The following is a 27,674-nucleotide window of genomic DNA, read 5'->3' on the forward strand; positions in this document are numbered from 1 at the left end:
GATGAGGCTGTGTTTTTTAGAAGACCAGAAGACAGTTGTTCATCCTGTTCAATACAGCCCTTCCCTAACATGTTTTTGGTAAAGTAGAAAGCAACCATGAAACTGGCTTGTGCTAAGAGATTTTTTCTATCCTGAAATAATAGGTAATGTAGAAAAGCATTTCATAGTCTGGGAAAAAAGTATAGTAAAATAAAATGGTAGTTGTGACGTAAAATGGAAAATGTTGGTCTTAATCTTAGTTTGTTCATTTTGAAAACTGTGAAATGACTGGAAAGAAGGGTTGTTATGAAGTAATGTATTAGGTTGAGCTTTAGGGCTGCCAAGCGTCAAAAGAAGAAAGTTTCCATTGATAAAAAGATACTTGAGTGCATCTTTGGCCTTTAAACTAATTTTGAGTTTTGATATATCAATCTTGCAAAATTGTGTTTTCCATCCAGAACAGTCTAATCCTTTACACAAAAAAAAATGTCTGGTGAATGATACATTACCTATCTCACAGTATTTACAAGCATAGGAAAAAAGTTGTTTATCTTCACAAGCAGAAATGTGAGCTTCCTACTTTTAACCTAAACACTTTCAAACTTAAAAATAACACACTGGGCTTATTCCCAACAAAGGATATCCTCCATTTCCCATGTGCTGGCTGAGAGACACAGTACCACTTATCACATATATATAGAAGGAAAACACCAGTGTGTGATGATCAGGAAACAATTTCTGATCTTCCTGTAAAACTTGTTTTAGATGTTTCTGGTGCTGATGATGTACTAGTCTAGATTATAAATGTGTATGAACCCTGCTTAGTGCTGTTGTGGCTGTTAGTGTACTAGGCAGCACTTCTTCAGTATTTTTTGACCAGACAGCAGCACACTGACTGTAAAGTAATACGTATAGTTTATGTCAAACCCTTCATAGAGCACAGGAGAAAACTCTTAAAAGCAGAAGTTGTATGGAATTATACCAGGTGATTGCTCTTACCACTGAGAAAAGAATCATGTGCTTTTTAGTGTTGTGACTGTTTCTCAAGCAATTCTGTTCTTGAGTTCTTATTTTAAGAAACGTGTTTTGAGGGGGGAGTGTGCTCCCCTTGTTTTAAGCCTTGAGTATCTGAAAGATATTTTTTATTTCTTAACTTGCACTTGTTCTTTCCTTTGGTCCATCTGTTCTTCACTTGATTTCTCAAAATCTAGAGATGCAGTTGCCTAGCTTCAGTCAATGAAGAGAGAGGCAGATAATGAATATGTGTAATTGCTGAATGGAAGTTTTATACTTGTACATGTACTACATGTCTATCAGCATGTAATAAGAACTGGAGTGTTTTAGCTTTTGAATCAGAAAAGACAAAGCATGTGAGAATTTTCTCCATGTAATAATTTCAACTCAGTCTTTATTTCATTGCATTTGAAAGTACAACAGGGTAACTGTCATCTTCTATGTTACACTCAGAATTAAAATGTCTTGTGAGTTATGACTATTTTATGCAGAAATAGTGAAATTTACAAAGATCTAAGATTTTTGTCAGAGAAGACCTTAGAAGTAAATAAAACTATCATGTATGTGAAAGCTTTCGAGTATTTATTTGAAAGCTGCTTTCTCTTTAAAATTATTTCCTGAATTATGCAAAATTTCTTTAGCATTATGCTCTTCAGTGAAGTTGGTTTATGCTGAGCTTATCTTCATTATCTGGAGGAGCTGCATATTCCCAACAGGTAGTTGCTTTTCCTTCCCTTTGTGTTGTCTGGCAGTACTTGCATAAACTCAGAAGTCTTCCTCCCAGTTTTGCAAAAAGCAGTTAAGCTGCAATAGTAGGGAGTTATTAGAAACTCACACATTCCTAGATTTCTGGTAGTTTGTCAGTGATGTAAGGTAGACAAAGAGCTGGATTTGCCATTACCTTTATATCTGTAGCATTCCTCAAATTTCCCTAAAATACAGATCATCCTCAAGTATGTGTTGTTTTAATGACTAAAGATATTTGTGCTGTAACATTTCTTGGCATCTGGTGTGTACTGTAAGAACTCTGTTCCCAGCCACTTAAAAGCACAAGAGGCAAGATCCTACACAGTGAGACAGTTGAGGAATTTTCCTGTCCCATCAAAGGAAATTGATAAGGGCACTTGTTGGGACTTGGCATTTCTAGCTTATTTTTGGTGGTTCTTACTTGTTAATTTAAATTGCCATCAGGGGCTGTTGCATACTTACTAAAACCAATGCATGTGTTACTCTCATCTATGTTAGTAGTGGAAGTTTTGTCTGTTGATGGCCTGTATGCCATCATTTGTATGGTAAGAAGAATGGCATATGTGACATTATGTTTTGAGAAACAGATTTCTGAACATATTAGAACACTTGGAAGCTGTGTAGAAGTTTTTTCCTTGTTTAAAAGGAAGGCCAAGACATTATGAAATTTCCTACTTACCATTTCCTTGTCTGCCTCTACTGTAATCCCAGTTGTAAAGGCAAGGGAAGAACTTTGCAAGGAATTTATTCTTTCTAATGTGTCATGATGGGATGGAGGTTTTTGTTAGACTGTGTAAACCATGAAGGTGGTATTGTTGTCAGGGAGATTGTGTTGGTTCAGTGACACAGAGTCACTGAACAGTAAATTGACTTCATGAAGGTTCTGATGAGTACCAGAACCCATGCAAAGGAATTGGTAAGAGCACTTAGTGAAATGTGGTAGGGAATGGAAGGTGTGGATGGCCAGAGTAAAATGTGGTTCCTGACTTACTGTCAGCAAGGCATTAGATCAGCTGATCATACCTCATCTGCACTTTTTTTTTCATGGATAAAGAAAGACAATCAACACATGTCCATAGGTAAATAAAACCAGCATAGAGAGTCCCAGCTGAACTTACTGCACAGAATTAAGGCAATTCTCCTAGTTGCCTCTCTTTTTACAGCTGGTATGCCATAGAACCTGCTGTGTAGAATAAGGACAGACTTTTGGTAACTCTTGAATTATTTCCAACTGGTATTTTTGGGAAGGTGCTTGAAGCGGGTCATGGTTGTAACAGATGCTTTGAGAAGCCACTCTCCCCTTACCTTTTGAGCTTCATTTGATTAGTTGACTTTGTTTGAAAGTAGTGTCTTCTTGTGCTTCAAATTTCAGTGTATCTTTCTGACGTCACATTATCTCAATATTTAAAACCTGTAGGGAGTCTGATAAATAACAGATCTATAGCAATACTGATGAAATGTTTGTTTTATGTATGTCAGAACATGATAGGGACATTGGTGGAGGCATCAGACTCTACTCTTCATGCCATGGCTGGTAACTCACAGGTGACTTAAGAAGTGTCCCTTTTTAGTTCTGTCTTGTGAGGAAAAGAGCTATTCTGGTAACCTTATTTACAGTTTTAAGGAGTAACTTTGTTTGCTTGAGGGTGTTTTTTTCCCAACATTATGAGCAACTGGACCATCATCTCCTTCAAAAGATAGAAGGAGCATTCACAGTGAGAGCAGACCTGTGACTGGTTAACTAACTGTAGTGCTTATCAGACCAGAGAGTATGAGATTAAAAAAAAAAAAAACAAAACCCCAAACCACCACTATAAAGCCAAACTGCTTAGAATTAGAAAAAGAAGTACTTACTATCTGATAACTACCAGGGTGGAAAGATTTAGAATCTCATTTCTAGAAGCATGCAAGTTCCTGCAGGAGTTCTTGTTTAACACTGGGAAGATCTTAAAAGCAACGTTTCCTTTAACATGCTCTCTAAGGAGTAAAACCTCCAAAAAGTTGATTTGGCAGCTTCCATAGCATAGTGAAAAGTATTCAACCTCACTGATTAATGAATGTGCCAAAAACGTCTGGATGTGCTGGAGTTAGGATGAGAGAAGGAGCCAATTCATTGTATAGTTCAGTGAAATTTATGAGTGTGTGGGCTTAAAACCAACTGCAGTGCTGCTGTCAGTAGTATGCCAAAAGGGGAGAGTGTGCTATTTAGTCTCTCTTGGTCATGTCTGTACTCCACTGAGCTACTTGATGTCTTTAAAAGCACCAAATTTACACCATATGATGCAGGGTGAATGAAAGCATGAAATTATGAAGAATATATGGGAAATTTGTTTGGAGTTTATTCCCCAAACCAATTTAATTTAGAGAATCAAAGAATTTTCTTCAGTCCATTAAATAGAATTACAAGATTAACAGAGCATAATTGGAGTTGATTGTAGAGCATTCATAGGAAGAATGAAGATTACAAAAGAATGGAGAACTCAAAATTACAAATTGTTTGGAGCACATTGGTTGCTATGGGAATTTCTGTGTATGGAAATGTGGACAGAAACATAACAAGATAATGTGATCCCAAGGCTCCTTCCTAACAGGAGCTGATCTCTTGGGCTGGCTGTGGTTGAAGGCCAAAAGCATAGTAACAAGAACAGAGAGTTGCAGCTTTTCTCATCTACAAGCTAGAAAAGATCCATTGGGTTTTTTGAGTTACCATTGCAACTGATTTAATGTTAACTGTTAACAACGTGCAACAAGGTGTTCTTTCTTCTCTTGTCTTCTCAATGCATCTAGATGGAAACTTTTCAAAGTTGCTACATATTGAGATCTGTCTAATTCTTAAAATTAGAGAACAAAACACTGAAAACAATATTCTTTAAATGAATAGTAATTAATATTTCATGTAATTGCATTAATTAAACTTGGCTATGCAATTAGGGAGCTAATTATGTTTAAAATGCAATTGCACATTTCTATCACTGCTCACACCCTGGGATCATAATTTTTTTTTTACCTCCCTCATTAGACCTTCTGTAATCTTTCTCCTGTTAAATGGTGTGATTGAAACTGAGAATATGCATGCATAGATATGCATTTGCTTTCTCCAGCAATTATATCCTGTAAAAGGTTTTAAATGCTTTATATTGTGCCATTTCATTAACAAACAAACAAAATTAAGATTTTATTGTTACTATTTGTCTTCTCCAAAGAATTCTTTTTTGTCCTTGTCCTATAGATAAATATGTATGTGAAGTCTTTGAGTTGGATATATAGAATATATTTAGTTTCAAGAAATTATAGTCTAGAAAATAATCTCTCCTTGTTGAAGTGCTTTAAATTTTATTTTTTGGTTTTGTTTTTAATTGGGAATGGAGGAATGGATGAGCCACCTTGGATTGTGAAGTCAAGTCCCATCTTATCACAAGCACTCAGATTATATAATGTTTTTCTTGAGTATTTCAGACTTCATCTGAAATTTGTTGTTTGTTGTTCCCCATTATTGCCACTTAAAAAGCTGTTAAGAGTCACACTCTTCTGATGCCTAACTCAGCTCTAGTTTATAGTGTCTCTGTGATGTATTTATTCTTTTGCAAGCATTACTGTTTCAGAAATTCTCCTTGCTGCTTTTCACAGTCCTTGCTACAGTTTGCATTCAAATGTACTGGACTTGTTCAAAATGTCTCCACCAACTCATTAATAATTTTTCACAATATACTGTACCTAGAGATCTGTTGAAGACCTTAAATATATGCCATTTTTGTTGTAATCACCATTATTCAAATAATATGGCAGTGAATTATTTAGTTAGTACATTTTTGCTATTTAGTAATGGTCTTAGTCAAAATGTGTGGAAGGTACCACAACACATAGATTTTTGATAGGAGGTTTTACTTCTAAAATACAAAAGAAGAGTGATAGGATGTGTTTTCATGCTTTTTTGTTACTAGCTCTATCACTATGGTCTGGCATGATACAGCCTTACAGAGTTAATTTTTGTGAAACTGAAATTTTTCTGAATTTCATGCAGCCACAGCAAACAATGCCTCTGCTTTCCAAAGCCTCTGGAACTGTGTGGTTAAATGCTGTCCACATACATTAAGTTAGTCTTCTAGAGAAAATTTGGACAGTCTGAACTTTCCAAATTCTACTGAGTAATTTTCAAATCTGATAAATGCTGTCTGTGAGCATTTTGCGTATTTCAGATTGCTAAAATAAACCAGTGAAGATTGGGAGGGTTGAGTCTTACTATATTTGACATCTTGTTTGTTGCTGAAGAGTTCATCACTGCCTTGTTTGAAATCTTCCAGGAACTTGCTGTTTAACATCCAGAAAAACAGATTGGAACCTGTTTTTACTCCCTGAGAAGAAAAGAGTGACTGTTCAGTCACTCCTGTAGAATTGGTCTCAGAAACCTTCAAACAGATACTTTACAAAGCTTGTCTGGATGTGCATTCATAGTAGTTTAATTTAAATCTCTTGTCATCTGACTGTGGAAGCTTCTACACATCCTGGGCTTCTCTTAAGTAGTTGAACATGTTTAATACTAGTTAGGATTAGGGCAGGTTTTTGTGGCTCTAAGAGCTTTGCAGAGCTGGCTGTCAAACTGTTGAGTGGTGTTTAAAAGTGTACAAGTGCTGTCTGGTGTTTCAAATGAAGATAAGTAATGTCTGTTGTGGGCTGGGCATGATACCTATGCTGTTCTAGAGTTCATTACATTTAGGAGAATTACAGACCAGTGACAGGGTGATATTTCTACAGAAGTGCTCAGGAATTAGGCATGGCCAGAAGAACATTCTGTACCATGTAAGACTTGTGGTGCCACAAGATTATGAAGTCAAACATCTTGTAGAATAGAATACAAAGAACTGTGATTTTTGAAGTTTTTTTACAATATTTAAAAAATATTTTTCTGTGAACACTTTTCTCTTCTAGGACAGTTTGGTCTGCATGCTAGATGACTCCTCATATTTTGTGTTTTCTATGTGTAAAGTAGACAAATATTCTAATGTGCGTAAGAAAAATCTGATATTAGGTGGCACAATACTAACAATTATTAAGTCCGCATTTTTGCTTCCTATGGGTTGGAATAAGATGAAAGGCAGTGGTGAGGTGTCTGCATTACCATGGTAGTGGTAAGTTTTGCTATGGGGAGGAGGCACTGGTGTGACCCATCTGTCACTCTGCCTTGCAGTGTGGTGGTAGGACACTGAGGGACAGCTGTGCTTTGGTCACCTCCTGGGTGCTGTTTCCAGTGCAGGAGGAAGGTGCTGGGAGGGGAGCAGAGCACCCCCTCACTCACTGCCAGCTGGGCCCTGCTGGTGGGTGAAGCTCCTCTCTTGATGGGCAAAAACATTTTCAAAGCAATCTTAGTGACTTCAGTAGCAATTGGCAGAAATTGTCTCTAGAAGTGGTTATCCTACAGAAAGCAAAATAATAATGAAAACAGAAAAAAATATTAATTTGATCACTGTTGGTGTTTATGTCTGGTTTTCCTGTGCTAAAAAGTATTTGGATAAAGGGTGAGCATAGATGTGCACTCATTTAATAATGATTTTCCCATTGCCTGAGTGCAACTTTTCTAAAACTTGCAGAGAAACCTATTTGGTATATCATGAATATTGTAAAAATTATATCTGTCACTTAAGTTGCATGCAATTACCTACCTCATAGCATTTTCTTATTTGTGCTGTGAATTTCAGTGCATTTTTCTCTGTGAGTTGTGGTAGATTTGTACCTTTTCACTCCAAATTGCCAGTATATTACTTGACCTACACAAACTCCACATCTTTGCTTTGTTCTGGTGGCTTTAACAAGGACTGCAGGCCAGGCTGAGGTGGTGCCAGTGCTGGATGACAGCAGCTCCAAGGGGTCCCACTTGTGTTGCAATGTGGCCACTGTACGGAAAGTCATGAACTGGGGAAGACAGGCCAGTTTCACTTCTCCCACCTTGTCCATGGAGGCCCAGTGCACACCAACCCTGTCAGTTGTTGCTTTTGTATCTGGGCATAGGAATGGTGGAGCCCTGGAGCCTCACATTCTGGAGTGCTTTCAGCATCATCATGGGACAGCTGTTGTGTGACAGTGGACCATTAAATCCTGCAGTTAAAAATGCAGTAGCAGTTAAATTATGTGAAGAATTACTATCGCAAAAGAAGGGCAAAAAAATTCTTGTTTTTGTTCTTGCCATTGTGGCTGATACTGTTTGCTGTTTCTATTTTTTAATTTCTTCCCAAGCTTTAAAAAATGTTTCATTTTAATGCATGAAGCAGAGCTCCTAAGGTGTCCTAGAATAGGTAGGAAAGTGGTTTCAGCAGGGTGGGAGAAGGGGAAATAAGGTAATAAACATATACAGACATCTCTGTAGGGTTTTCCTTTCTGTCAGTTAACATGCAAAATTTTAATAATGGTTGGACTTTCTATTTTTTCCTGGTATTCTGCCACCACTTTTTCCCATTAACTATCTCATTTCCCCCACTTGGTTTTCTATGATCTGATCATCCAATTCAGTCCACAGATGATTGTGAATAATCAGGTTTTTTGCTTCATGTGTTTCATGGCACAGATTATGCCCCATGAAAGGTTTTTCTCTCAGTATCAGGCTTTGCATATAGAAGAGAATGTTGTCCTTAAATTTTATTACAAGATAAGTTTTGTTTAGTTAGTGAGCAGCTTGGGAGTTTGTTGTTTTTTTTTTTTTTTTTTTACTAAGAAGGACAAACTGTTTCATCTAAAACAAAATTGTAGGTAAACTTAAGGTTCTTCCACACCAGTCATGCTTTGATGGTCTGGTAATGAGGCACAGATAACTGACTTCTTAAGGGGCATGAAGACATTTAATAGATCTAGACTGCTTTCTTTTTAATATAAAAGCTTTTTAATATATAAGCATAATACAAAAGTTTATTTAAATAAGTGGGTTGGGGGGAAATAAAACAAAAAATTAAAATCTGGATGGAGACAAGATGGAGACAAAAGCTTCGGGAATGTTGGCAAGAAGTCAGTCTGAATGCTATATATGTCACTTATTCCTGGAGCAGACATGGGGATTTTGGTTAATTAAGTATGTAAAATGTTTCTTCTTAGTGACATCTTGGGTATTTCCTTGGAAATGCTTGGTAATTGGAATGAAATATGCAGCATGGTAAAAAAAGTGCACTTTTCATTTGGCATGTAATGGTTTCAGCGAGGGCTGAGATCTTAGGAAGATAAATCGTATTTAATACAGAGACAGTAGTGGGCTAGAATAAAATATTCTTTAGAGTGTTACAGGCAAGAATATGCTAGATAAAATGTTATGGTCTAGAGCACAATTTTACAGGGTTTTTTGAGTGTAGTTGTCTTCAAAATAAGACTTTTGAATTAGAAGAAACACACTTTTTAAATGAACAGCATTATCTCATACAGTTAATCAGCAATCAAGTTAAAACAAACTATGTATATGTTAAATAAATAAAATCACTTCTGGTTGTTTCTCTAATTGAATAGGATCTTAAAATGCTGTTGTATCACGAGCATTCCAATAGTTGACTGGAGTTTTTAACATGAATTTTTAGCAAACAAATCAGAAGCCTCGTTAAAAGTCCCACTATGGGATTTAGCTGGTCACTTAACATTCTAAAATGTCAGCTGATTTACACTAGGGAGAGAAATGCAGTGTTAGATTTTTCCATGCAGCTAACTCACCTACTAAAATAAGACTACTGGAACAGCTGAGTGTGACTGCATGAGTCAAGATGGAAAGGAATCTCAATCAGAACAGCAGGAGGGAAAAGTAAAGGGAGCTGATTTTTAACTCGGGGAATTGGAGGAAACTTATATGGAAAAATATATTGATAGTGCTACCTAATACTGTGCAAACAAATCTTTTGCCTCATCATGGAAATATGAAAGTATTCTTAATATTTCCTATTATCTGTTCATACAGTCTGGGTTTATCCCTGAATAAAATACATTAAATACATCTGTGGTGTTATAATTAAGATAAACAGGGTAGAGTAGGATTTAACATGATTGCATAGTGAACCTAACAAGTTAAAGATCCAGCAGCAATTTACAAATTAGTTGCTATCTAGTGCCATTAGTTTGTAATTTCTTCTATAATGTTTGGCTCTAAGCTTTTAAAAAATTAATCAGACTGGGACCACTTGAAACAGTTAAACTTGAAACCTCTAGACTGGCTGGTCTCAAATGATCTAAATTAAAATAAAACATAATCTATAGTACTCTTTGTTGGTAATGCAAACAGTAGGTTTGTGTTCCCTAAGTGCTTTGGGATTAATTTGTTTGTAGCATAGTAGCCAAGAGCCTAACTGTAGGCTTTCTGTAAGAAAATGCAATGTTATAACTTTCCATATATCCACAGGTTTTAGGACCTGCCCCAAAATGGTGTTCCTTCTTGGACAACTTGACTGAAGAACTGGAAGAGAATCCAGAAAGCACTGTTTATGATGATTACAAATTTGTTACCAGAAAAGACCTTGAAAATTTAGGTAAAACAGTTATATACATTCTTTGGCTGACTTCTTTGTTCAGTTTTTGAATAATTACACATCTGATTTTTGTAATTTCAGTGTGATGTATGAGGGCTGCTAGAAATTCACTGACAGTAGTTTTCTCTTGTTTTCTTGGTTATTAATATTCCAGACTGATGGCTCTAAGTTCTTTGACTCCCAACCAGTATAACACAAGACACTTGTGTTTCTCAGATTTTTATCTCAAGAAGGTGATTGATATTTGCTGGTATAATACATCTGGGAATCTGTTGTGCTTTCATATGCCACATGGAAGGCATAGGAAGAAAAGTTGGTTTAGTTGTCAAAATATTTTTGAGATGCTGAAATAGAATTTGGAACTTGCAGCCAAAGGCTGCCCTATTTGAATGTAGTAATTTTCAGAAAATGCAAATCATTTTAGGGCTAATAGTTTCAAGAAATTGAAACACTGAAAATTATATAGCAGAGAAGGTAAACAACCTTGTCCTGAGGCAGTTAGTCCTTTTTCTGTCCATTACATGGTTTGATTGCAATGTTTTGCTCCAGTTTACTTAATTTACCTCTGACTGTGAGTGTTGGGTTTGACAGAGGGCAAAATTCTTTAATGAAACTACCACACTAAAAAAGGGATTATCAAACACCTATGGACTTCCCAAAAATCATCCTCTGGAATTCTTGTGAAGTTCTGTAGAGCATAGTGCATGTGGGAATTTTTAAAAAGCACTTAGTAATGTGTATTATGAAAAGAAAAGTGGATCTGGTTGCTCCGAAGAAGCTTGAATTTTTTTGCTGGCCGAAACAATTCTTATTCCCACTTTTGCTTAGTCTTGATGTCATGATTGTGACTGTTAGATTGATATTTTGCATTAGCAGCATTTGTTTGTCTTAAGGAAGTGAAGTGGCTGTCTTGGAATAGAAGTTCTTTATATGTGAAAGTTCTTTGAAATTTTCTGGAACTTTTTTCCTAGGCCTTGCTCATCTCATTGGATCATCATTGCTCAGAGCATATATGCATGGCTTCTTCATGGACATAAGACTTTATCATAAGGTAACTGGCTGAATCTTATCAATTTTTATTCTTAACAGTAAAATATATGTGCTGTGGGTTTTCTTCGTCTTTTTGTGGTTTTTTGTTTTGGCTGGAGTTTTTTTCCATCCAGATAATAGACTGTGTCCTGTATTAATGGTACTTTCTTTTTACTTCCTCTTGTTTGTTCAAAGGCAAAAATGATGGCCAACCCCTTTGCCTATGAAGAATATAGAAGAGAGAAAATAAGGCAGAAGATAGAAGAAACTCGTGCACAGAGAGTTCAATTGAAGGTAAATCCTAGAAATAAATGGTATACTTTGGGGAAAGCTATTCATAAAGAGTAATATATTCCTAAGTGTATCTTAATCTTAGAGATGTAGTGACTTAGGAGTTGAATCCATTTATCATTGCACACACAAAGTAATTTATAGAACTTGTTGAATAAAAACATAAAATTCCCATGTGTGGGATTTTGAAAGGCTGATACCAAACTAAAAGAGCAGGTCTCATCTCATTTGCCACTTCAGCAAATAATTCACTGGTAAAACTTTGCATTTTCTACTTCTGTCATTAAATTACTTAAGCCATTGAAACATGATACTCTGGAAAGAGATACATGAAAATTGTATTGTCTTTATAACTAGTAACTTTCTAGATTGGATATGTTCAACATAGAAGGAGAAAGAGTTGCTTTTAAGGTTCTAAGGCTGATGCATTACAAGTTAAAAATAATATACAAGTTCTTAAATCTTCTCTAGGGGCAGTTGCTTTACTAGTACCTAGAGATATTTGGAACCAGTCAAGGAGCTTTTCTGAAACAGTTGTAAGTAAAGCATGTAGGTTGCATGTGTAAAAGGCTAATTTATTAATTGCTTTCCTCTTTTTAGAAACTCCCAAAAGTTAATAAAGAACTTGCACTCAAACTGATTGAAGAAGAAGGAGAAGAGCAACAGTTTAGTAAAAAAAGAAAACAAAAGGTGAGCTCTTGTTTTGGTGAATTCTCTGGCTAGGAGCACAGAACTAGCAATGCTTACAGGATTAATTTTTTTTGTTGTTGCTGTTTGGGCAAAGAGATTCAAAATACCATTGGTTCTGTTTAATTCTGGTAGGTGGCTTTAAGGTGTATTTGACTGTAGCTGCAGCACAAAAAAAACCATTTAGTAACTTGATGCTAAAAATGATTAAATACTCACTGTGAAGGTAATATGGGTTTCACAGAACTCCAAAAGCTGGTTAATGCAGCCTCAATACCACAGCTGTTCAAACAAGACCTGCTGTTGCATATGTTTTTGGTATTTTGGTGGTGACCATGACAGGATAGATGTTATTTATAAAATTTAAGATACAATTGCCTTTTTTGTGTATACAGTTAAATATATTTTATAGAATAGCCAAAATGGTTTGCTTTTATGCAACAGGAGTTCTTCTGGATGTTAAAAGTAGTCCATAACTCTGCTATGAGAAGTTTTTAATTGAAGAAATGGGTAAATGTTTAGTATCTAGTGGGAGGGGAAACTTTTTATAGGTAGCACTTCATAGGTCCTCATTCTTACAGGAATATAGCATTCATGATAGGCAGACACTAGCCTGCATGTGATAAATAATGAAATCTTATGTCTTGAGGTTAGAGGAAGGATGAACTACTAAAAAGATAGGTGGTGGTCAAACTTAAATGAGAGTTCAGTAGATGGGGACTGATTTGTCTTGAAGTACCTAGAGATTGTGTTATTAAGTGGACTAAATTGAGTGTATATAAAAATGTACATAGACATTATTTTTTTGAAACAGTATTAGAGTCCTATGACAAGCAACGTATTTCAGGCTTTGGGATTTAATTTTTGTTGTGGTTGAAAGTTACACATTTGGACTGGTTTTGTGTTTGAAATTTATTCTTGTTTTCTGTATCCTTAGTTCCACCCTGTTTTTCTTTAATAACAATGAAAACCTAGTGCAATGGTGGGATTAATATGCTGGTATAAGTTGAGCAATGTTAAAAAATTAACATTTTGTATTAAAAAGCTATGTATGCAATGATTTTAAAATGACAGTAACTGGTCTTCTCCTAAGATGAATTAGTAGCTTGAACTGTTCTGAATTCACCAGCAGCATAATTTACACTGAGTTCATTTTACTTTGACATGATTTAAACTGCCATTCTGTGTGTGAAAGTAGTGAAGAAGAAGTGTTATAATATGTATAACAACATTTCCTCTTAAGTATTTACAGTAAAATAATAGTAGCATTACATAAAGATACGTACCCTTATAATTTGTTTTACATGTTGTAGACTCATCCCCATCAGGCAGTATATTTGCCTTGCAGGTACTGCTGATTAGTCAGTAGATATCAACATGTCTCCAGACTAGCTGGCTGAATGTATGAGAAACATTTATCTGAAAATATTAGTAATTGTGTATTTAAAGTGTCTGTACTGTGTATTAAAAAAACTCTTGCTTACAGGTAGCTTAAAACAATCTTTGTTAAAGTACAATAAGCATAAATCTTGATTTTTATTTGACCTGGAAGGATAAAGCAACTGGCATTTCATATGCTGGTTATTAATTTTGTTTAATTAAGAAAAAGTGTTACGTATTTTGTTAATGTCTGTTGCAGAATTGTCTAACTTGCTCATGCTTTGCTCCTGTTCCAGAATCTGCCCAGCCTTCTCAAAGATGATCGTTTTAAGGTCATGTTTGAGAATCCAGATTTCCAGGTGGATGAGCAGAGTGAAGAATTTAGGCTACTTAACCCACTTGTTTCTAAAATAAGTGAGAAAAGAAAGAGGAAGCTAAAGATCTTAGAAGAACTGGAAGCACAAGGACAGGTAAAATATTTTCCATTTGGATTAAGAAAGCCTATGGAGTTTTCTTTTTCTCTGTTTCAGGCTTTCAGACTTTTCACCCCAGAAAGATGGAGGCAATGCAAGAATGTCTCATCAGTTACAATAATTAAGTGTCATTTATAATTTTAATTTAGTTTTTAGATGTAATACTGTTTTTGCACAAATACAGGTTTGAAAAACATAAAATATGTAGATGGTAACAACTTTGTAGTATATTTTCAGCTTATTTGTTGTTACTGCTTTTGTTCAAAAGTTGTAGTTCTCTTCAGCTGTATCTGTGTAAAAGCTGTCACGTACTCTAATTGCAGGAATGATTTGGAAAGAAAATTCGTTGATGAATTCTTATTTTATACTATTTTTGTCTGCAGGAAGAGGAGGAAGAACCAGAAGGAAAAGCAAGTGATGCAGAAAGTTCTGAGAGTTCAGATGATGAAAAAGGCTGGGTTGAAGAGGTCAGGAAACAGCGCAAGCTTTTACGCCAAGAGGAAAAACTAAAGCGGCAGGAAAGGCTCAAGGAGGATCAGCAAACATTACTAAAACCTCAGTTTTTTGAGATTAAAGAAGGAGAGGAATTCAGAAGCTTCAAAGACTCTGCCAAAAAACAAAAATTAATGAAGTAAGACTAATGTTCCTATTTTAATAGGAGGGGGTGGATGATTCTTAAGTATTTCCCTACAGCGCAGGCCCACAGTGTTTTGGCTTGGAAGTACTTGCTAGTAAAGCTACACTTGGTGATCCAAGGGTATAACTTAAGGTGACATAGTCATTGTATGCTTTGTTTTATAGATAAACAAATACACTATTTAAAGTAGGACAGAGACACAACACAATTGAAATTATTAAGATACTCCTGAGTCAGACTGGGGGATCCATTACTCAGTGTTAGTGAAGTGCTGTTCTCACAGGTAACAGTGATGTCTTGTGAGACTGGTTATATTTCTCCACCAGTGTCAGTATAAGGTTAACAGACTGGATGTTTTTAATCTGACTGTCCAAAAGGGTTTAGAATGCTACATGAGTAGTTACTGTTTTGGGAGTAGGATCAAGATGGGTCAACATGGTGAAAGAAAAATTGTTTTGTTCAGGTATTTTTATGGCATCTAGAAATTTTCAAAATCTACCCTGTCCTTATAATGTCAGGACTTACTATTTCTCTTTTTCGTTTGGCAGTACAAAATACCAGGCTAGGAGGGTGTTTGTTAAGTGTAGTTTGTTTAGTTTGGTTCTTTCATTTCCTTAAATTGGTGATCATCTGAAATAATGGGTACATGGATAAGCATTTCAAACTAAAGAAAGAGCATATTAATTAAAGGACTTGGCTTTGAGGTGCTCAGTGGCTGCAAATGTCATTGATTTAGTTTTTTTCAGAGGTGAGTTGAGCCCTTCAGAAGATGAGATTTAATAGAATTTTATTGTTTGGAGCACAGACACTCATTAAACCTTTCAAGACAGTAGCTTCAAAGTTCTTGCAGCACAGCTGGTGCAGAACAGAATTTTGACTGATGTTGGAAATGGGTTGTTGGGCTAGATGGATCTCATAATAAACATTTTGGTTTTATTTAGAATGAAATTATACAGTCAGAGGAAAGATAGTTAATAATACAATGGGGCTGTTTCTTTACGTCACTAATGACTACTCTACAATCTAGTTGTTTTATGATGGGAATTTTTAGGAGACACATAAAGAAACACTTGATAAAAATTCAACCTTTTTTCTTTCTTCTTTTTATTGAATATGCCCACTTATTCTGAACTTTTAATTTCCTTAGATGTTTCCATTAACTTTCTTCTGATTATTTTTCTTTTTACCTTTGTTCCAGACGCTGAAGCAACTTTTTAATTTTGTCAGTTTTTCTTCTTTGTCAGGAGAAAATCTACTCTGGATACTCTGGCAAAGTATTATAGGTTAAAAATAATTTTTTACATTGTGATTAGGTTTATAGTCATATTAGCTGTAACTTGGAAGGAGCCTGAAACACTGGTCAAATGGCACTGTATTCTCAGTGCAAGTGAAATATTTCATTAAAAGGCTGTATGGCTGCAGACTACTCATATACTGTTCTTTTGCACAAATTTTATCTGGTTTTAAGGGGGAAAAATAATTTCTTCACCCCAGGAAAAGCAAAAGCATGTAACACGGACCTGTGCTGTAGAGGAAGGACTATCTATGATGACATAAACCATCAAAAGACTTTTAACAAACTCCTTGTAAAGAAAGGAGAATATCTTAAGATTTGCTGCTAAGAGATATCCTCTCTGGTAGATGCACAGATAGCCTGTAATGTAAAATGTAAAAGAAAAAAAAAGGAGAGGAGTTTGAGGACAGACCAGGATGACCAAAAAAATGAATGTGGTAGCATCACTTCCTTTGTTTTCTGAGTTGCTGTCATTGAATTGACTTACATGGGAGTTTTTTATCATTGTCTAAACAATTAGCTGTATACTCACTGATCCCCTTTGTGTTCATCCGAGCATTGTTCTCAGTATAGAGTTTGGTGTTCGTCAAATTCTTAAAAGAAATTTAAAAATCAACAGCTGATATCTGTTTCATATAATGCATATCTGTTACCATTTTGTAGTCATAATGATTTAGCCTGTGTTGAGCTAACTTGTTTGGTTAGTAAGCATTTTTACATATTAGAATTTTATGAAAAAAATAAATATGTTTTGTGCTGGCCTCATTCAGTGATAAATAGTCAGCATAAAAGTAATTAATTGAAGTAGGATACTGAAAACTGGAAAGACTGTAGTGGCATGTACAATCTGGTGAGGCTGGCATGTTTGTCTTTGATTTGATATATCCAAGTTACAGGATGATGGTCTGTGACCAATATAATTAAGTACCTTAATACCTTCACTATGCATTTAATGGCTAGATGTTCTTTTTCTCTCTAATCATATAATGTTCTACCTGAGGAAACAGTTTATGACTTATATAAAACTGGGTGTTTCTTTTGACATATTCCTGACTCAGCACGGCTCCAAGCCCAACTTTTAAAGCAGTGATGCGTACTATAAATTTCTTTCTCGACCAACAGTCTACATACACATTTTTCTGTCCAGGAAAGCTGCAAAATTTACTCATGGTTCTATAAAACCCCTTGTTTCAAATCCATCTATGTTTAATTTTCCCCTTTTGTACTCTTAAGCTTGTACAACAAAGCTGCAAATCCTTGCTTTCTTTCCCTACAACATAAGTTTCCTACCTAGTAACTTGAAAGGAAACCATAAAAGGAAAGGATTTTTATCTGTGTGCTGAGATGTTTTTTGATACGCTTGATGTCCCTTTAAAGAGTATGTTACTAAAGTTTAAAAATTTCAAAATCAAAAACTATAGTAGTCATATTTTATAAAAAGTATGACAGTTAATGCATGTGTCTTCAGAGGTGGCCAAGAAAGCCAACAAAAGCATAGTTGATATTCCTTAGTATTGGTAAAGAGATATTCCTGTTTTACAGCAGGAGATGTCCTGAAAAACTGTCCTCTTATAATGAGGAAAAAAAAATTGCATGGGTAATTTTTTGTTTGGTTTTTACATTAGGGCAGGGGAATTCGCTTCCCATAATGCTGTGAATGTATCCCTTGAATTAATTTGTTCAGGAAGATGTAAAAAAACCCAACCAAAACAAAGAACCCAGCTGTTGTTTGTTTATCAGTATGTACAATTCACTATCATTTGAGGTCTGCACATTTTCAAATAAATAGAGCCGAACCTATGTTTTTTTTCAGTAAGATTACAACCCCACAGCATGTTGCTAGTACCTACTCATTTTAATTTTTCTCCTGACTGAAGCAGTGTCTAGGCAGTCATGCTAAATAATTGCTGGGTAGTAGCCATATTTCTCCAGTTCACTTTCAAAGGGGAGAAAATGGGGCTTCACTTGAATGTAGAAATCCCACCACAATGTTGGTGACTGATCTTCTGCCACAGTTAGCTCTAAGGCTTAGCTTGTCTTTCCGATTCGCACAGATGGAACAAGTTTTTACATGTACTCAATGAAAAATATACTACAGAAAAAAATACAAAGTACCTAGTCATGAGAAATAAAGTAGTTCTTGACAGTAATTTTTCATTGTTATTCTGAAAAGTCTTTGTTGCATAAAATGGCTCATTAACCAAAATTGAGTGGACTTCAGAGACTTCATGCATAGGCCACAGCCATGAGTTCTTCATACACAGTAAAAGCCGTTGACTTTGGGGGCTGCTGTTTTTTATATATGATCTCTATTTTTATGATGATTTCTTTTCTGCTTTAAAATTTGTACAGAAAAGGTCTCTTGGACCTCTTCAGAGAGAGCTAATGAGGCACTAATAGAATCTCAAATTGCAGAAACTAATTTTGTTTACAGTAAAGGGAATGTTTTCTAAGCACATGCAGAGAGTGTGATTGTAAAAGCCATGTCATATTCTCAGAGGGTGCTACTTGAATGATAGGACCTACATTATAGGAGAGGGATGAGCCATGTTAGGACTCCCTGGTGTCTTTAGGGAGGCTGGCTGAAGGCAGCACTGTCCCTTCCTGCCTGCCTCCCCCTGAGCTGGAGGCTGTGTGAGAACAAGGTGTTTTTCTACTCCTCAGCTGTTCCAGTTTACAGCCCACCTTAACTGAAGTTGGCAACCATGATACTAAATACCAGCTCACAACCTGGAGCCACTGGGGCACATCCATGTGGCTTGCTTTTGCAGGGCATTAACTTCAGTGGAGGAGAGCTGAAAATTGTCAGTTTTGTCCACAGCACCTACCCCCTTGGCCACAGAAATGCTGGAGTTTGGTGCCTGAGGGAGAGACTCTACACCAGGTTGCTTAAAGAAACTCAGTGATAAGCACTGGGCTTGAAGGCATATGCTTCTGTGGAGCTCCTGTCTGGGCCCAGGGTCTGTCTTTATCACATTCTCCTGTTTATATTGTTCTTTTATTCAGTAAACTACTTAGACTGTTGTGGGCACAGTGTCCAAACAGTCATTTGTGCTTGGATTAAATAGTAAATAGTTGATTCGTTTGGAGATTAATTCGTTCGGGTGTATAGTCAAGATTACTTCCTTCCCTCAAAAGTGTTTACAATGCAGAAATTATAAGATTTCAAGAAAACTGAATATATCTAGCATTACTTTTTTTATTTGTGCAGTTTAATATCACCAACTTTATTGGATATTTTAGAGAAAACTATAGCAATAGAAGGGTGTGGTTTCTTTCTCAACTAGAATCATGATAATTTTTAGCAGCAAAAACAATGAACTTTACATAAATTTTAAAAGTTTTTCTACTGAAAGCAGTGTCTGGAGAGAATGATTTGAATTTATCTTTCTTTCTGTTTCCTGAATGTTTATTTTTTTAGTTATGACATTTCAGGGTTTCAGAGAAATTGAGATTAATTTTGACTGCATTATCTTTTATTTAAAAGATAAGTAAAAAGATGGCAAAAATAGGAACTAATGTTAGTTTTTCTCTGCAGGAAAACTCTTGAAGATCGTTTAAAGCTTGAAGAAAAACTTGGCACACTCAACGTGTCTGATACCACAGTAGGCAGCAAACAGGCAACATTCAAATTAAAGAAGGTGAGCTATATGTGTGTGTATATATATGTATGTGTGTGTGTGTGTATATATATATGTAATTTTTAAGACAATGCACAAGTAACTTAAGTTTTTGCATGAAAGAACAGGAAACCATCAAGCAAATGTCCCTCTTCATTTCTTTGTAAGCTGCCAACTCCTCAGGTTCTTGCCAAGAAAATGAAAGCCTCCCGTAGTTTAAACTCTGTTTATCCTGTATAACTGGTGGAAAATAATGGCTTGCATCTTTTAATAGTTTATTTGCAGAGGTACCACCAGAAGTTTGTGGCCTTGCCTGACTTCAGTGCCAGCACCGATCAGATCTCAGTCTGCAGATCCAAATTCAACTTAGGGTGCTGCAGTTTAGGCTTTCTCTTGGTTCAGCATGTTGAAAGGTCTCAGCATGATGGAAGCAGAGCTCCAAACCACCTTTATTATTGACCTAATGTAACACAGGTGACAGGAATAAGCTCTGGTCCTATACCAGTTGTCAAATTCCATATGGAGTGTGTAGTTGACTGCTGCCTATTTACCTTGCCCAAGGGTTTTGATTTTCCATTCTAAAGAATTTTGTAGATTGCATACAGGTGATTGCTTTATGGTGTGGGAACAGTTAAATAAATGCCTCTGTGCATCTGCTACTGCTGCAGTACACTTAGGGATTTTTGTACTAGAAAATTGCTTAAGAGCTGAAGAGAGGATCTAATTTAAAAGCTGAAGACCCATATGAATTGATACTTAACCTGACAAAATTTACTTTGGTGTTCAGATTGGTTTTCCTCAGGTAAACATCTTTGCTATAACACATTTCTCTTTACCACTGGTCAAATACTGTTCTCAGTGGTAAAACACTGTCAAATGCTAACACAAAAATGGCTAAGTAGTTATTTAATTGTCATGTTGGATATGCCTGAAGGGAAAAAAACCACAGAATTATTGACTGTTTCTACCTTACTTAGTTTACTGATTATTATCTGTTTGCAGATGAACTTTTTCATCTATTTTTGATTCCTATATTGCTGGAATTTAAAATGTGGTGACTGTGGAATAAGTTGCAAATTCCTCTGCAGGGCCTTGTAGGGTAACCTTTCTGGCAATTTTACCAACTCTGTAACTGCTGGTGTCTCGTAGCTCATTAAATGGGCTTTGCAGGGCTTCAAAGAAGATCTTTTTTACAGTAGCTTGAACTTACAAATTGCAAAGCCACAAGGTTTCTTGCAGTTGGTGGTGCACACTGAACTGTCACCTTTTACTGACAAAGATTTGAGAGCAAAGTAGACAGACCTTGCAGGAAGAAGACACAGCAGTGGTTCAGAATGCCAAATTTACTTGATTCCATCAGATAAGATACAGCTTTGAGGGTTTTGTTCAATTATAGTGCTTCTAACATGTATGGATTTTCTTTTCCTGACTTTTTACCGATACTACTTTATTGAAATATGTACATAGTCATCATCTGCATTAAAATGATTTTTAAAAATCTAATTTAAAGAAAAATAGTGCATCTGCAGTGAAGATATTTTCTCCTATTAAAAGAATAACAAAGTAAGACTTAACAAGTCTTCTCTTAAATAAACAGACTTTGTGTATATCTTCTGAAGTCCTAAGGAATGAGCCAGGGAGAGCTAGGAGGAAGTCACGCTGTGCAGTCTTGGCACTCCTTTTCAGAGGATGAAGAGTTAGAATTAACAAGACATAAAAGGGATTTTAATGTCACTTGAAATGTCAGCTTCTGCTTTGTGATGCCCTTTCCTCAAAGGGCAGGTGTATTTAGGAGTAGGTGGAAAGATTTAGTAGGGGAGAGAATCGTCCTTCCATGGAGTCAGTGTCACTTCAACTCCTAAGTCAGTGGAACTGAGGCTGAATTTGGCTTCTGCAGGTGTGGTATGTTGGCAGCCCCCTGATGCCCAGCTACCAGTGACACATCCAGTGTCAACTATTTGTCATTGATATTTCACAGTTTAGTTTTCAGGGAATTGGAATATGGTTCCTACAGTGTGGCAGCTTATTTTTCAATATCAATAGCAAATAGATCTAACAAAATAGTGTGATTTCTAAAATACCAAAGTACTTACACTGCTGGGACACTATGGAAGACCTTTAAAAACCCCAAACCTTAAAATTTCTGATGCAGATCAAGGTCATTCAGTTTCAGTATACTATGAGTAGCTGTCAACATGAACTTAAGCAAGATTCATCAAGACTCTTTCAGAAGAGGTCTGGAGACAGGGAGAAACTACCTGTATTTTCAAATAGTGGGTTTCTTGTTGCTCTACTTGCAGTGAAAATGGAAATTCATAAATTTCATCAAAGTCTAAAAACCAGTAGCTTTTTCTGCCTTGATACCAGTATGGGTTGATTGCTATATTTGTTAAACTGGTTTGTATCTCACCTTAGCCAAAATACTGTCCATGCAAGCAAACCTCTAGCTCAGTTTAGGTGGTGTGTGAATGGGAGACTGGGGGAGATAAGCTGATGTGAATGATGCTGGTTACAGAATGAGGTGCAGTGGGGATGCAGCTGCATCCACAGTGGTAATTCTGTCACACTCTCAGTGCAGTTAATCCTGGGCTGCTTGAAATTGCTCAAATTACTGGAGTGCTTTTTGACATGGACAGTTTCCTGAGCTTGGCTAGTTCATCTGCTAGTTACAGTTTCTGCACAGTTGAAAGACAAGCTTTAGTCTTCCAAAGAAAATAATAGTCCGTGGCTCTAAGAACCATTTCATCTACATGGTACATCAGAATATTTTCCAGCATGTTTTTAATTAAGGGAAGAAACATTACTAGATCATGTGCCACAGGAGCAGAGATTTAGAATTACTTTTATGTAGAAAGTCCTTCTAGAATTGCATATAGTCTATCAAACACTTTCAAGAACTCCTAAGAACATGTTTTAGGAAACATGTATGCTTCAGCAAATTTAACTAATTGTTCTGTCTTTTTAAAATTAAATTGTGCAGTATTAAGCCTGACAGATTTCAAGAAGCATTTGGACAATACTCTTGGGCACATAGTGTGGTTCTGGCCAGGGAGATTCCTGTAGGGCCACGGGTTGGATTCAGTAATACTTGTGAGTCCCTTCCAACTCAGCTTATTCTACTTTGTGATTCTGTGATTACACTTGAAAACACTAGTTAACCAAAGTAGATACTAAGTAACCACAAATTTGGATCAATGTTCTTAAGGGTATTTAAACATAAATTATGGAGTGTATTGTCAAGCATTGTTTTTTTAATCTGAAATACATGATTCACTGGTTTTTTTTATATCTATTATGTTAAACATTTGCTTTGAAAAGCTTGGAATGATAATGCCTAAGGGATATCTAGAATTAACAGTTACAATCTGACACAAGATAGCATGAGGCAACTAACTATAACATTTCCAGATTAACTTAATGGAATTCTGACTTGATATATTGATACTGGGACAATTAGGGTGATGTATAGATTTACAGGAACCTGAGTCTATTTTTGTTTTAATATTCCAGTCAGAGCAGCAAAGGAAACAGCAGGAAGCTGAGAAACGACATCGTCAGGAGAGGAAAACCCTCCGGCGCTCTGCCAGTCATCTCAAGAGCAGACGTGGAAGAGGACGACTATTTCATTGATTTATGTTGGGCTTTTTTAAGAAACCTTTTACCTCATTTTCATTTGAAAAAGGGGCTTTTTTGAATTGGGACACAGTACCAATGGATTTGTATTTTGATTCATTGGTAAACACAAAACCAGAACCTCCTAAGCCTTGTGTTACTTATTGAAAAGTTCATGTAAGTTAAAGTACTGACCAAAGGATGCTATGAATATGGTCCATTTTGAACTGTATTTGTTCAGAAATCACCAGCAATTGGTTATTGTGTAACCCTGGATGTTTTCTATATAAGAATTTGTGTATACAACAAGGCTGCCTGTCTTTTATTTAACTTAAGAGCTGTGAGTTTTGGTTTCTGAAATCTTTGTGACTGCTTAGATAAAGGATCAAAGGTAAGTTGTTTTGTCTAAAAGCTTATCTTTACAAGGACACAACAAATTTTTCTGATTCTTGAAGGATGACACACAGTTGTATTTTTCAAAAACTGACTTTGGCTTTATATTCTTGGGTTGCCTTTAGTAGCAAATGGTACAAATGGTTGTTGGGACAATTGAGAATGCCTGATTTGGGTTCCTCTGATTCATTCTGTAAGGAAACCTCTCTTGCCACACCACTGTACAAAGAGGAAGCTCAGAAGGGTACTCCTATTAACTTAGAATTTCTAAGTACAAAACCTGATCCTGATGTTTCTGTTTTGGAAAGCCAGCCATGTTTCAACATAGATCAAGTGGTTTATCTTCATATAACAAGCACTTTAAGACCATGCCAGTAGTCTCCTGTGCTTCAAAAAAAGAGTTTAGTTAAATAACTTTAAAAAACCCTTGAACCTAAGTAGGTCATTATTTAGCAAATAAATTAGTTTTTACCTTTGATCCTAAAGGAACCTTTTTATTGCTTTTTAAAAGCCTTATAAATTACCTTTTTGCTAGATAAAAAAACCTGAACTTTGGTTCAGCTAAAATCAGTGAATCTCCCTGTAACTGTAAATCTTTTTAAGAGACTCATAGGTTCTTAAGTATTTTGTTTTATAAACCAGAGAGGTATTAATCTGGTCAGGTTTCTTGGATGGTATTTATAGAATATTTGCAATTACTTCAGTAAAAAGCCTTGGTTTCTCATAGCCTGATTTTTTTTTTTTTGTTTGTTTGTTGTTAGATGGTAGAAAAGTTAGCCACATGGATAATTTTTTTCCTCTCTGACTTAATTTTACCTGCTTTAATTCATGGTTTTAATTATGTTGCTGCCTTTAGTTTACAAAGGCACTTTTCGCTTGATGTTTTCATCTTTAAAAACTTACATTGTATTCATCACCTCTGCCCTTGCATTCAACTAAATGATGAGTCTCTCAATACCTAGTTTTTTACCTCTAGCTGTCAAATTTCTGCATTGTCCATAAGTTTCTCATGCTTTTTATTTTTGTATCTTCCCCCTGGAGCATTATGTTATCTCTTAGAAACTATCTGTGTGCAATTTGGGTGTGCTTACATCATACACAGGGGTGTAGGAATGTGGAAAGGTTAACAGTGGAAACTGGCCTCTATCGTGGTTGATAACAAGGGAGAGTTGGGGACTGAGTGGACAGAACTGGCATTTTAAGAGCAGGAATTTGGCAGAGTTTGCTCCTTCTCATGGTGGGTCTAAATCCCATTATACTGATCTAGAGCTGCATTTATGGTTAAAGGCATCTGTATTTTACAATGATTTTGTGCACTGTCAAGAGCAGTAAAAAACTAAATGTGGTTCATCTGCAGGGTGGTAATGCACTGAGTTTGAAATGGTTAACTTTCAGCTTAAAATGACTTTATTTCTTGTGTTTTGAGATTCTTCTGATGGACTGTTTTAAGTCAGTGTTTTGCTTTTCACGCACTTACATTCATAATGTAAGTATTGTGATAGTATTGATCATGTATTTAGGTTGAAGCCTATATGATTAAAGGAGTGTGCTTTGTAGTATTAGATGGAAGGCACATGTAAACTGCCCTTAGCATGCTGTTTATTTCACCTCAGAGGAAGTTGGGATACACTTTAAACACCTCCTTTGACCTGCTGGCAATGATCTTCCTAAAGCACTCCCAGGACACCTTTGTCCTTCTTGGCCACAAGGGCACTTCCAGCTCATGGAGACAGCTTGTTGTCCCCCAGGTCCTTCTCCACAGAGCTGCTTCCCAGCAGGCCAGCCCCAGCCTGTGCTGGTACCCAGGGTTATTCCTGCCCAGGTGCAGGGCCCTGCATTTGCCTTTGTTAAATTTGAAACTGTTCCTCTCTGCCCCACTCTCAAACCCACTGAGGTTCTTCTGAAGGGCTGCACGGCCCTCTGGGGTATTGGCTGCTCCTCCCAGCTTTGTGTCAGCTGGGAACTTGCTGAGGAGGCTTCTGCCCCTTCATCCAAGTCATTGATTAATAAGTTAAACAATATTAAACCTTGGGGGACACCACTAGTGACAGGCCTCCAACTAGACCCTGTGCCACTGCTTATGACCCCCTGGGATCTGCCATTCAACCAGTTCTCAATCCACATCACTGTTCACATAGGCACCTGGCATGACACATGTTTAGATTGCTGAGATTGATTAAGCAGATTACCTGTTAAAGTTGTTCTTGAACAGCTCTCTGGGGAAGATTGGAAGTTTCAGTAGAAGCTGGTGCATTAATGCAGCATCATTGCAAATGAATTAACTTCATCATGCAACCAAAGAAGGCATTTTTTAAGTGTCAGCCTCGGTTTCATTAACGCTTTTCAGTCCACAGTTACTTCATTTTCCGTACTGCAGGAATCAGTCTTTATCCAGAATTTCCTAGAAGCTGAGCAGCTGGTGGGATCCTTTGTGACATTTAAGGTTCATACTCTAAGGTAAAGTGTAATCAGATGTTGTAGCCTCATGGAAAACCATGTATGATTGTTTCATATGTGTGAGAACTCAGTGGTGAGAATCAGTGTTAAAAACTCACTGTAAATAAATGTACAGATAGTGGTTAAATGTGAATGAAATGCTGGTGAGATAAAGGAATGACCTACGTCTGATGTCTCATCTGTACTTCAGTACTTTTTTACTCCACAGGTAATATGATTTATATCAGTTAGGCTATTACTAATTCAACAACCATTGAACCAAAACTAATTATCTAATGTTCTTTCCAAAATTGTGTTACCAAGCCAAGAATCATTCTGTGTTCTTGTAGCTGGTATATTGTCTGAAATGAAGAGCATCTACCAATTTAAACAAAGCTGAAAAAAATTTACTGTACCCCACACTGCTTGTTTTTAATATCTGAACTAAAGAAACTTGATTTTAAAATATTACCCTGCATACATAGCAAGTGTGTGTAAAAGGTATATGCACATTTTTGTACTCGTGAGGTTTATGTGTGGAGTTTAAAGCAGGTTTGAGATTGTCAGGCTTCAGGGAGAGTTGTGAGAGAGAATGAAATAGTTTTCAGATTACTCCATCTTGTTTTGCAGCAGCCTTTTAAATTTGTGTTGTTCATGTTTCCAGGTTTGAAAATGGGAAATATAATTTAATTCGAGGAAGAAAGCAGATGCAGGAATACAGTGAAGCAGTGCAGCTCCTTGCCTGGGGAGGTTGTGCAATGGCCACAAAAAGACTTGTGATGTTGGATTAAACATCTGCAGGTATAGATGTCTGTGTACCTTCAGGTGTAGTGGAACCTTCCCTGAGGAAGAGGAATGGTTTAATGAACTTTAGAGGACCTCTCCAGCCTGATTACTCTATGAATGTTGTAGGGCATAAGGAGGAAACGTGTATCATTAATTGACTGGAGTAATTTTTCCCCTTTGTCTCATCCTTCCACTGAATCACTCACTAGTTTTATCTTTTTATCTCTTTCTTAAAGATTAAGTACTTCTTTTGGCATGTGTCCATAGCTAATATATTTTGTCTGATCTTGAGAAGTATGGGGATTTTAAACTGAATGAAAGCACATAAATCTATTAATAAATTTTACCTCTTGATCATTATCTCTGCATTTCAAAGCCCATTTTACTCAACAACTGGCTCTTTGTGTTGAAAATGAAATAGTTCTGTCACCAAAATGAACAATTTATAGTAAAACCTGCAGAAAATAATAAGATTTAGCACCACTTATAGTTTACACAACTGGAAGAAAAGGAATTCCTGAATTTTAAAGGATCTCTAGGTCATAGAATCATTGTTTCATTTGGGGTGGAAGGGACCTTAAAGATGATCTTGTTCCAAGCCCCCTGCCATGGGCAGGGACACTTTCCACCAAACCAAGTTGCTCAGAGCCCTATCCAGCCTTGCCCTGAGCAGTGCCAGGGATGGGGAGTCCACATATGCTCTGGGCAACCTGTGCCAGTGCCTCACCACCCTCACAGTAAAGAATTTCTTCCTAATATCTAACCTAAACCCACCCCCTTTCAGTTTAAGGCCATTCTCCCTTGTCCTATCTC

At 36.4% G+C, this 27,674-nt stretch overlaps 1 protein-coding gene across 1 annotated transcript in view; it reads left to right on the top strand.

The window, feature by feature from the left end:
- The window catches only part of NOL10 (nucleolar protein 10), a 52,997-nt gene extending 25,776 nt beyond the window's left edge, over window positions 1-27,221 (top strand). Inside the window, exons 14-21 of the mRNA XM_036380798.2 lie at window positions 10,097-10,223; window positions 11,195-11,274; window positions 11,448-11,546; window positions 12,144-12,233; window positions 13,907-14,080; window positions 14,467-14,714; window positions 19,553-19,655; window positions 23,145-27,221. Of these exons, the coding sequence (XP_036236691.1) occupies window positions 10,097-10,223; window positions 11,195-11,274; window positions 11,448-11,546; window positions 12,144-12,233; window positions 13,907-14,080; window positions 14,467-14,714; window positions 19,553-19,655; window positions 23,145-23,264 (1,041 nt within the window). The 3' untranslated portion in view covers window positions 23,265-27,221. The remainder of the gene's footprint in view (window positions 1-10,096; window positions 10,224-11,194; window positions 11,275-11,447; window positions 11,547-12,143; window positions 12,234-13,906; window positions 14,081-14,466; window positions 14,715-19,552; window positions 19,656-23,144) is intronic.
- The last annotated feature ends 453 nt before the right edge of the window (window positions 27,222-27,674 follow it).

The sequence above is a fragment of the Molothrus ater genome, chromosome 3 (genome assembly GCF_012460135.2).
Source record: "Molothrus ater isolate BHLD 08-10-18 breed brown headed cowbird chromosome 3, BPBGC_Mater_1.1, whole genome shotgun sequence".
Classification (NCBI taxonomy): Eukaryota; Metazoa; Chordata; class Aves; order Passeriformes; family Icteridae; genus Molothrus; species Molothrus ater.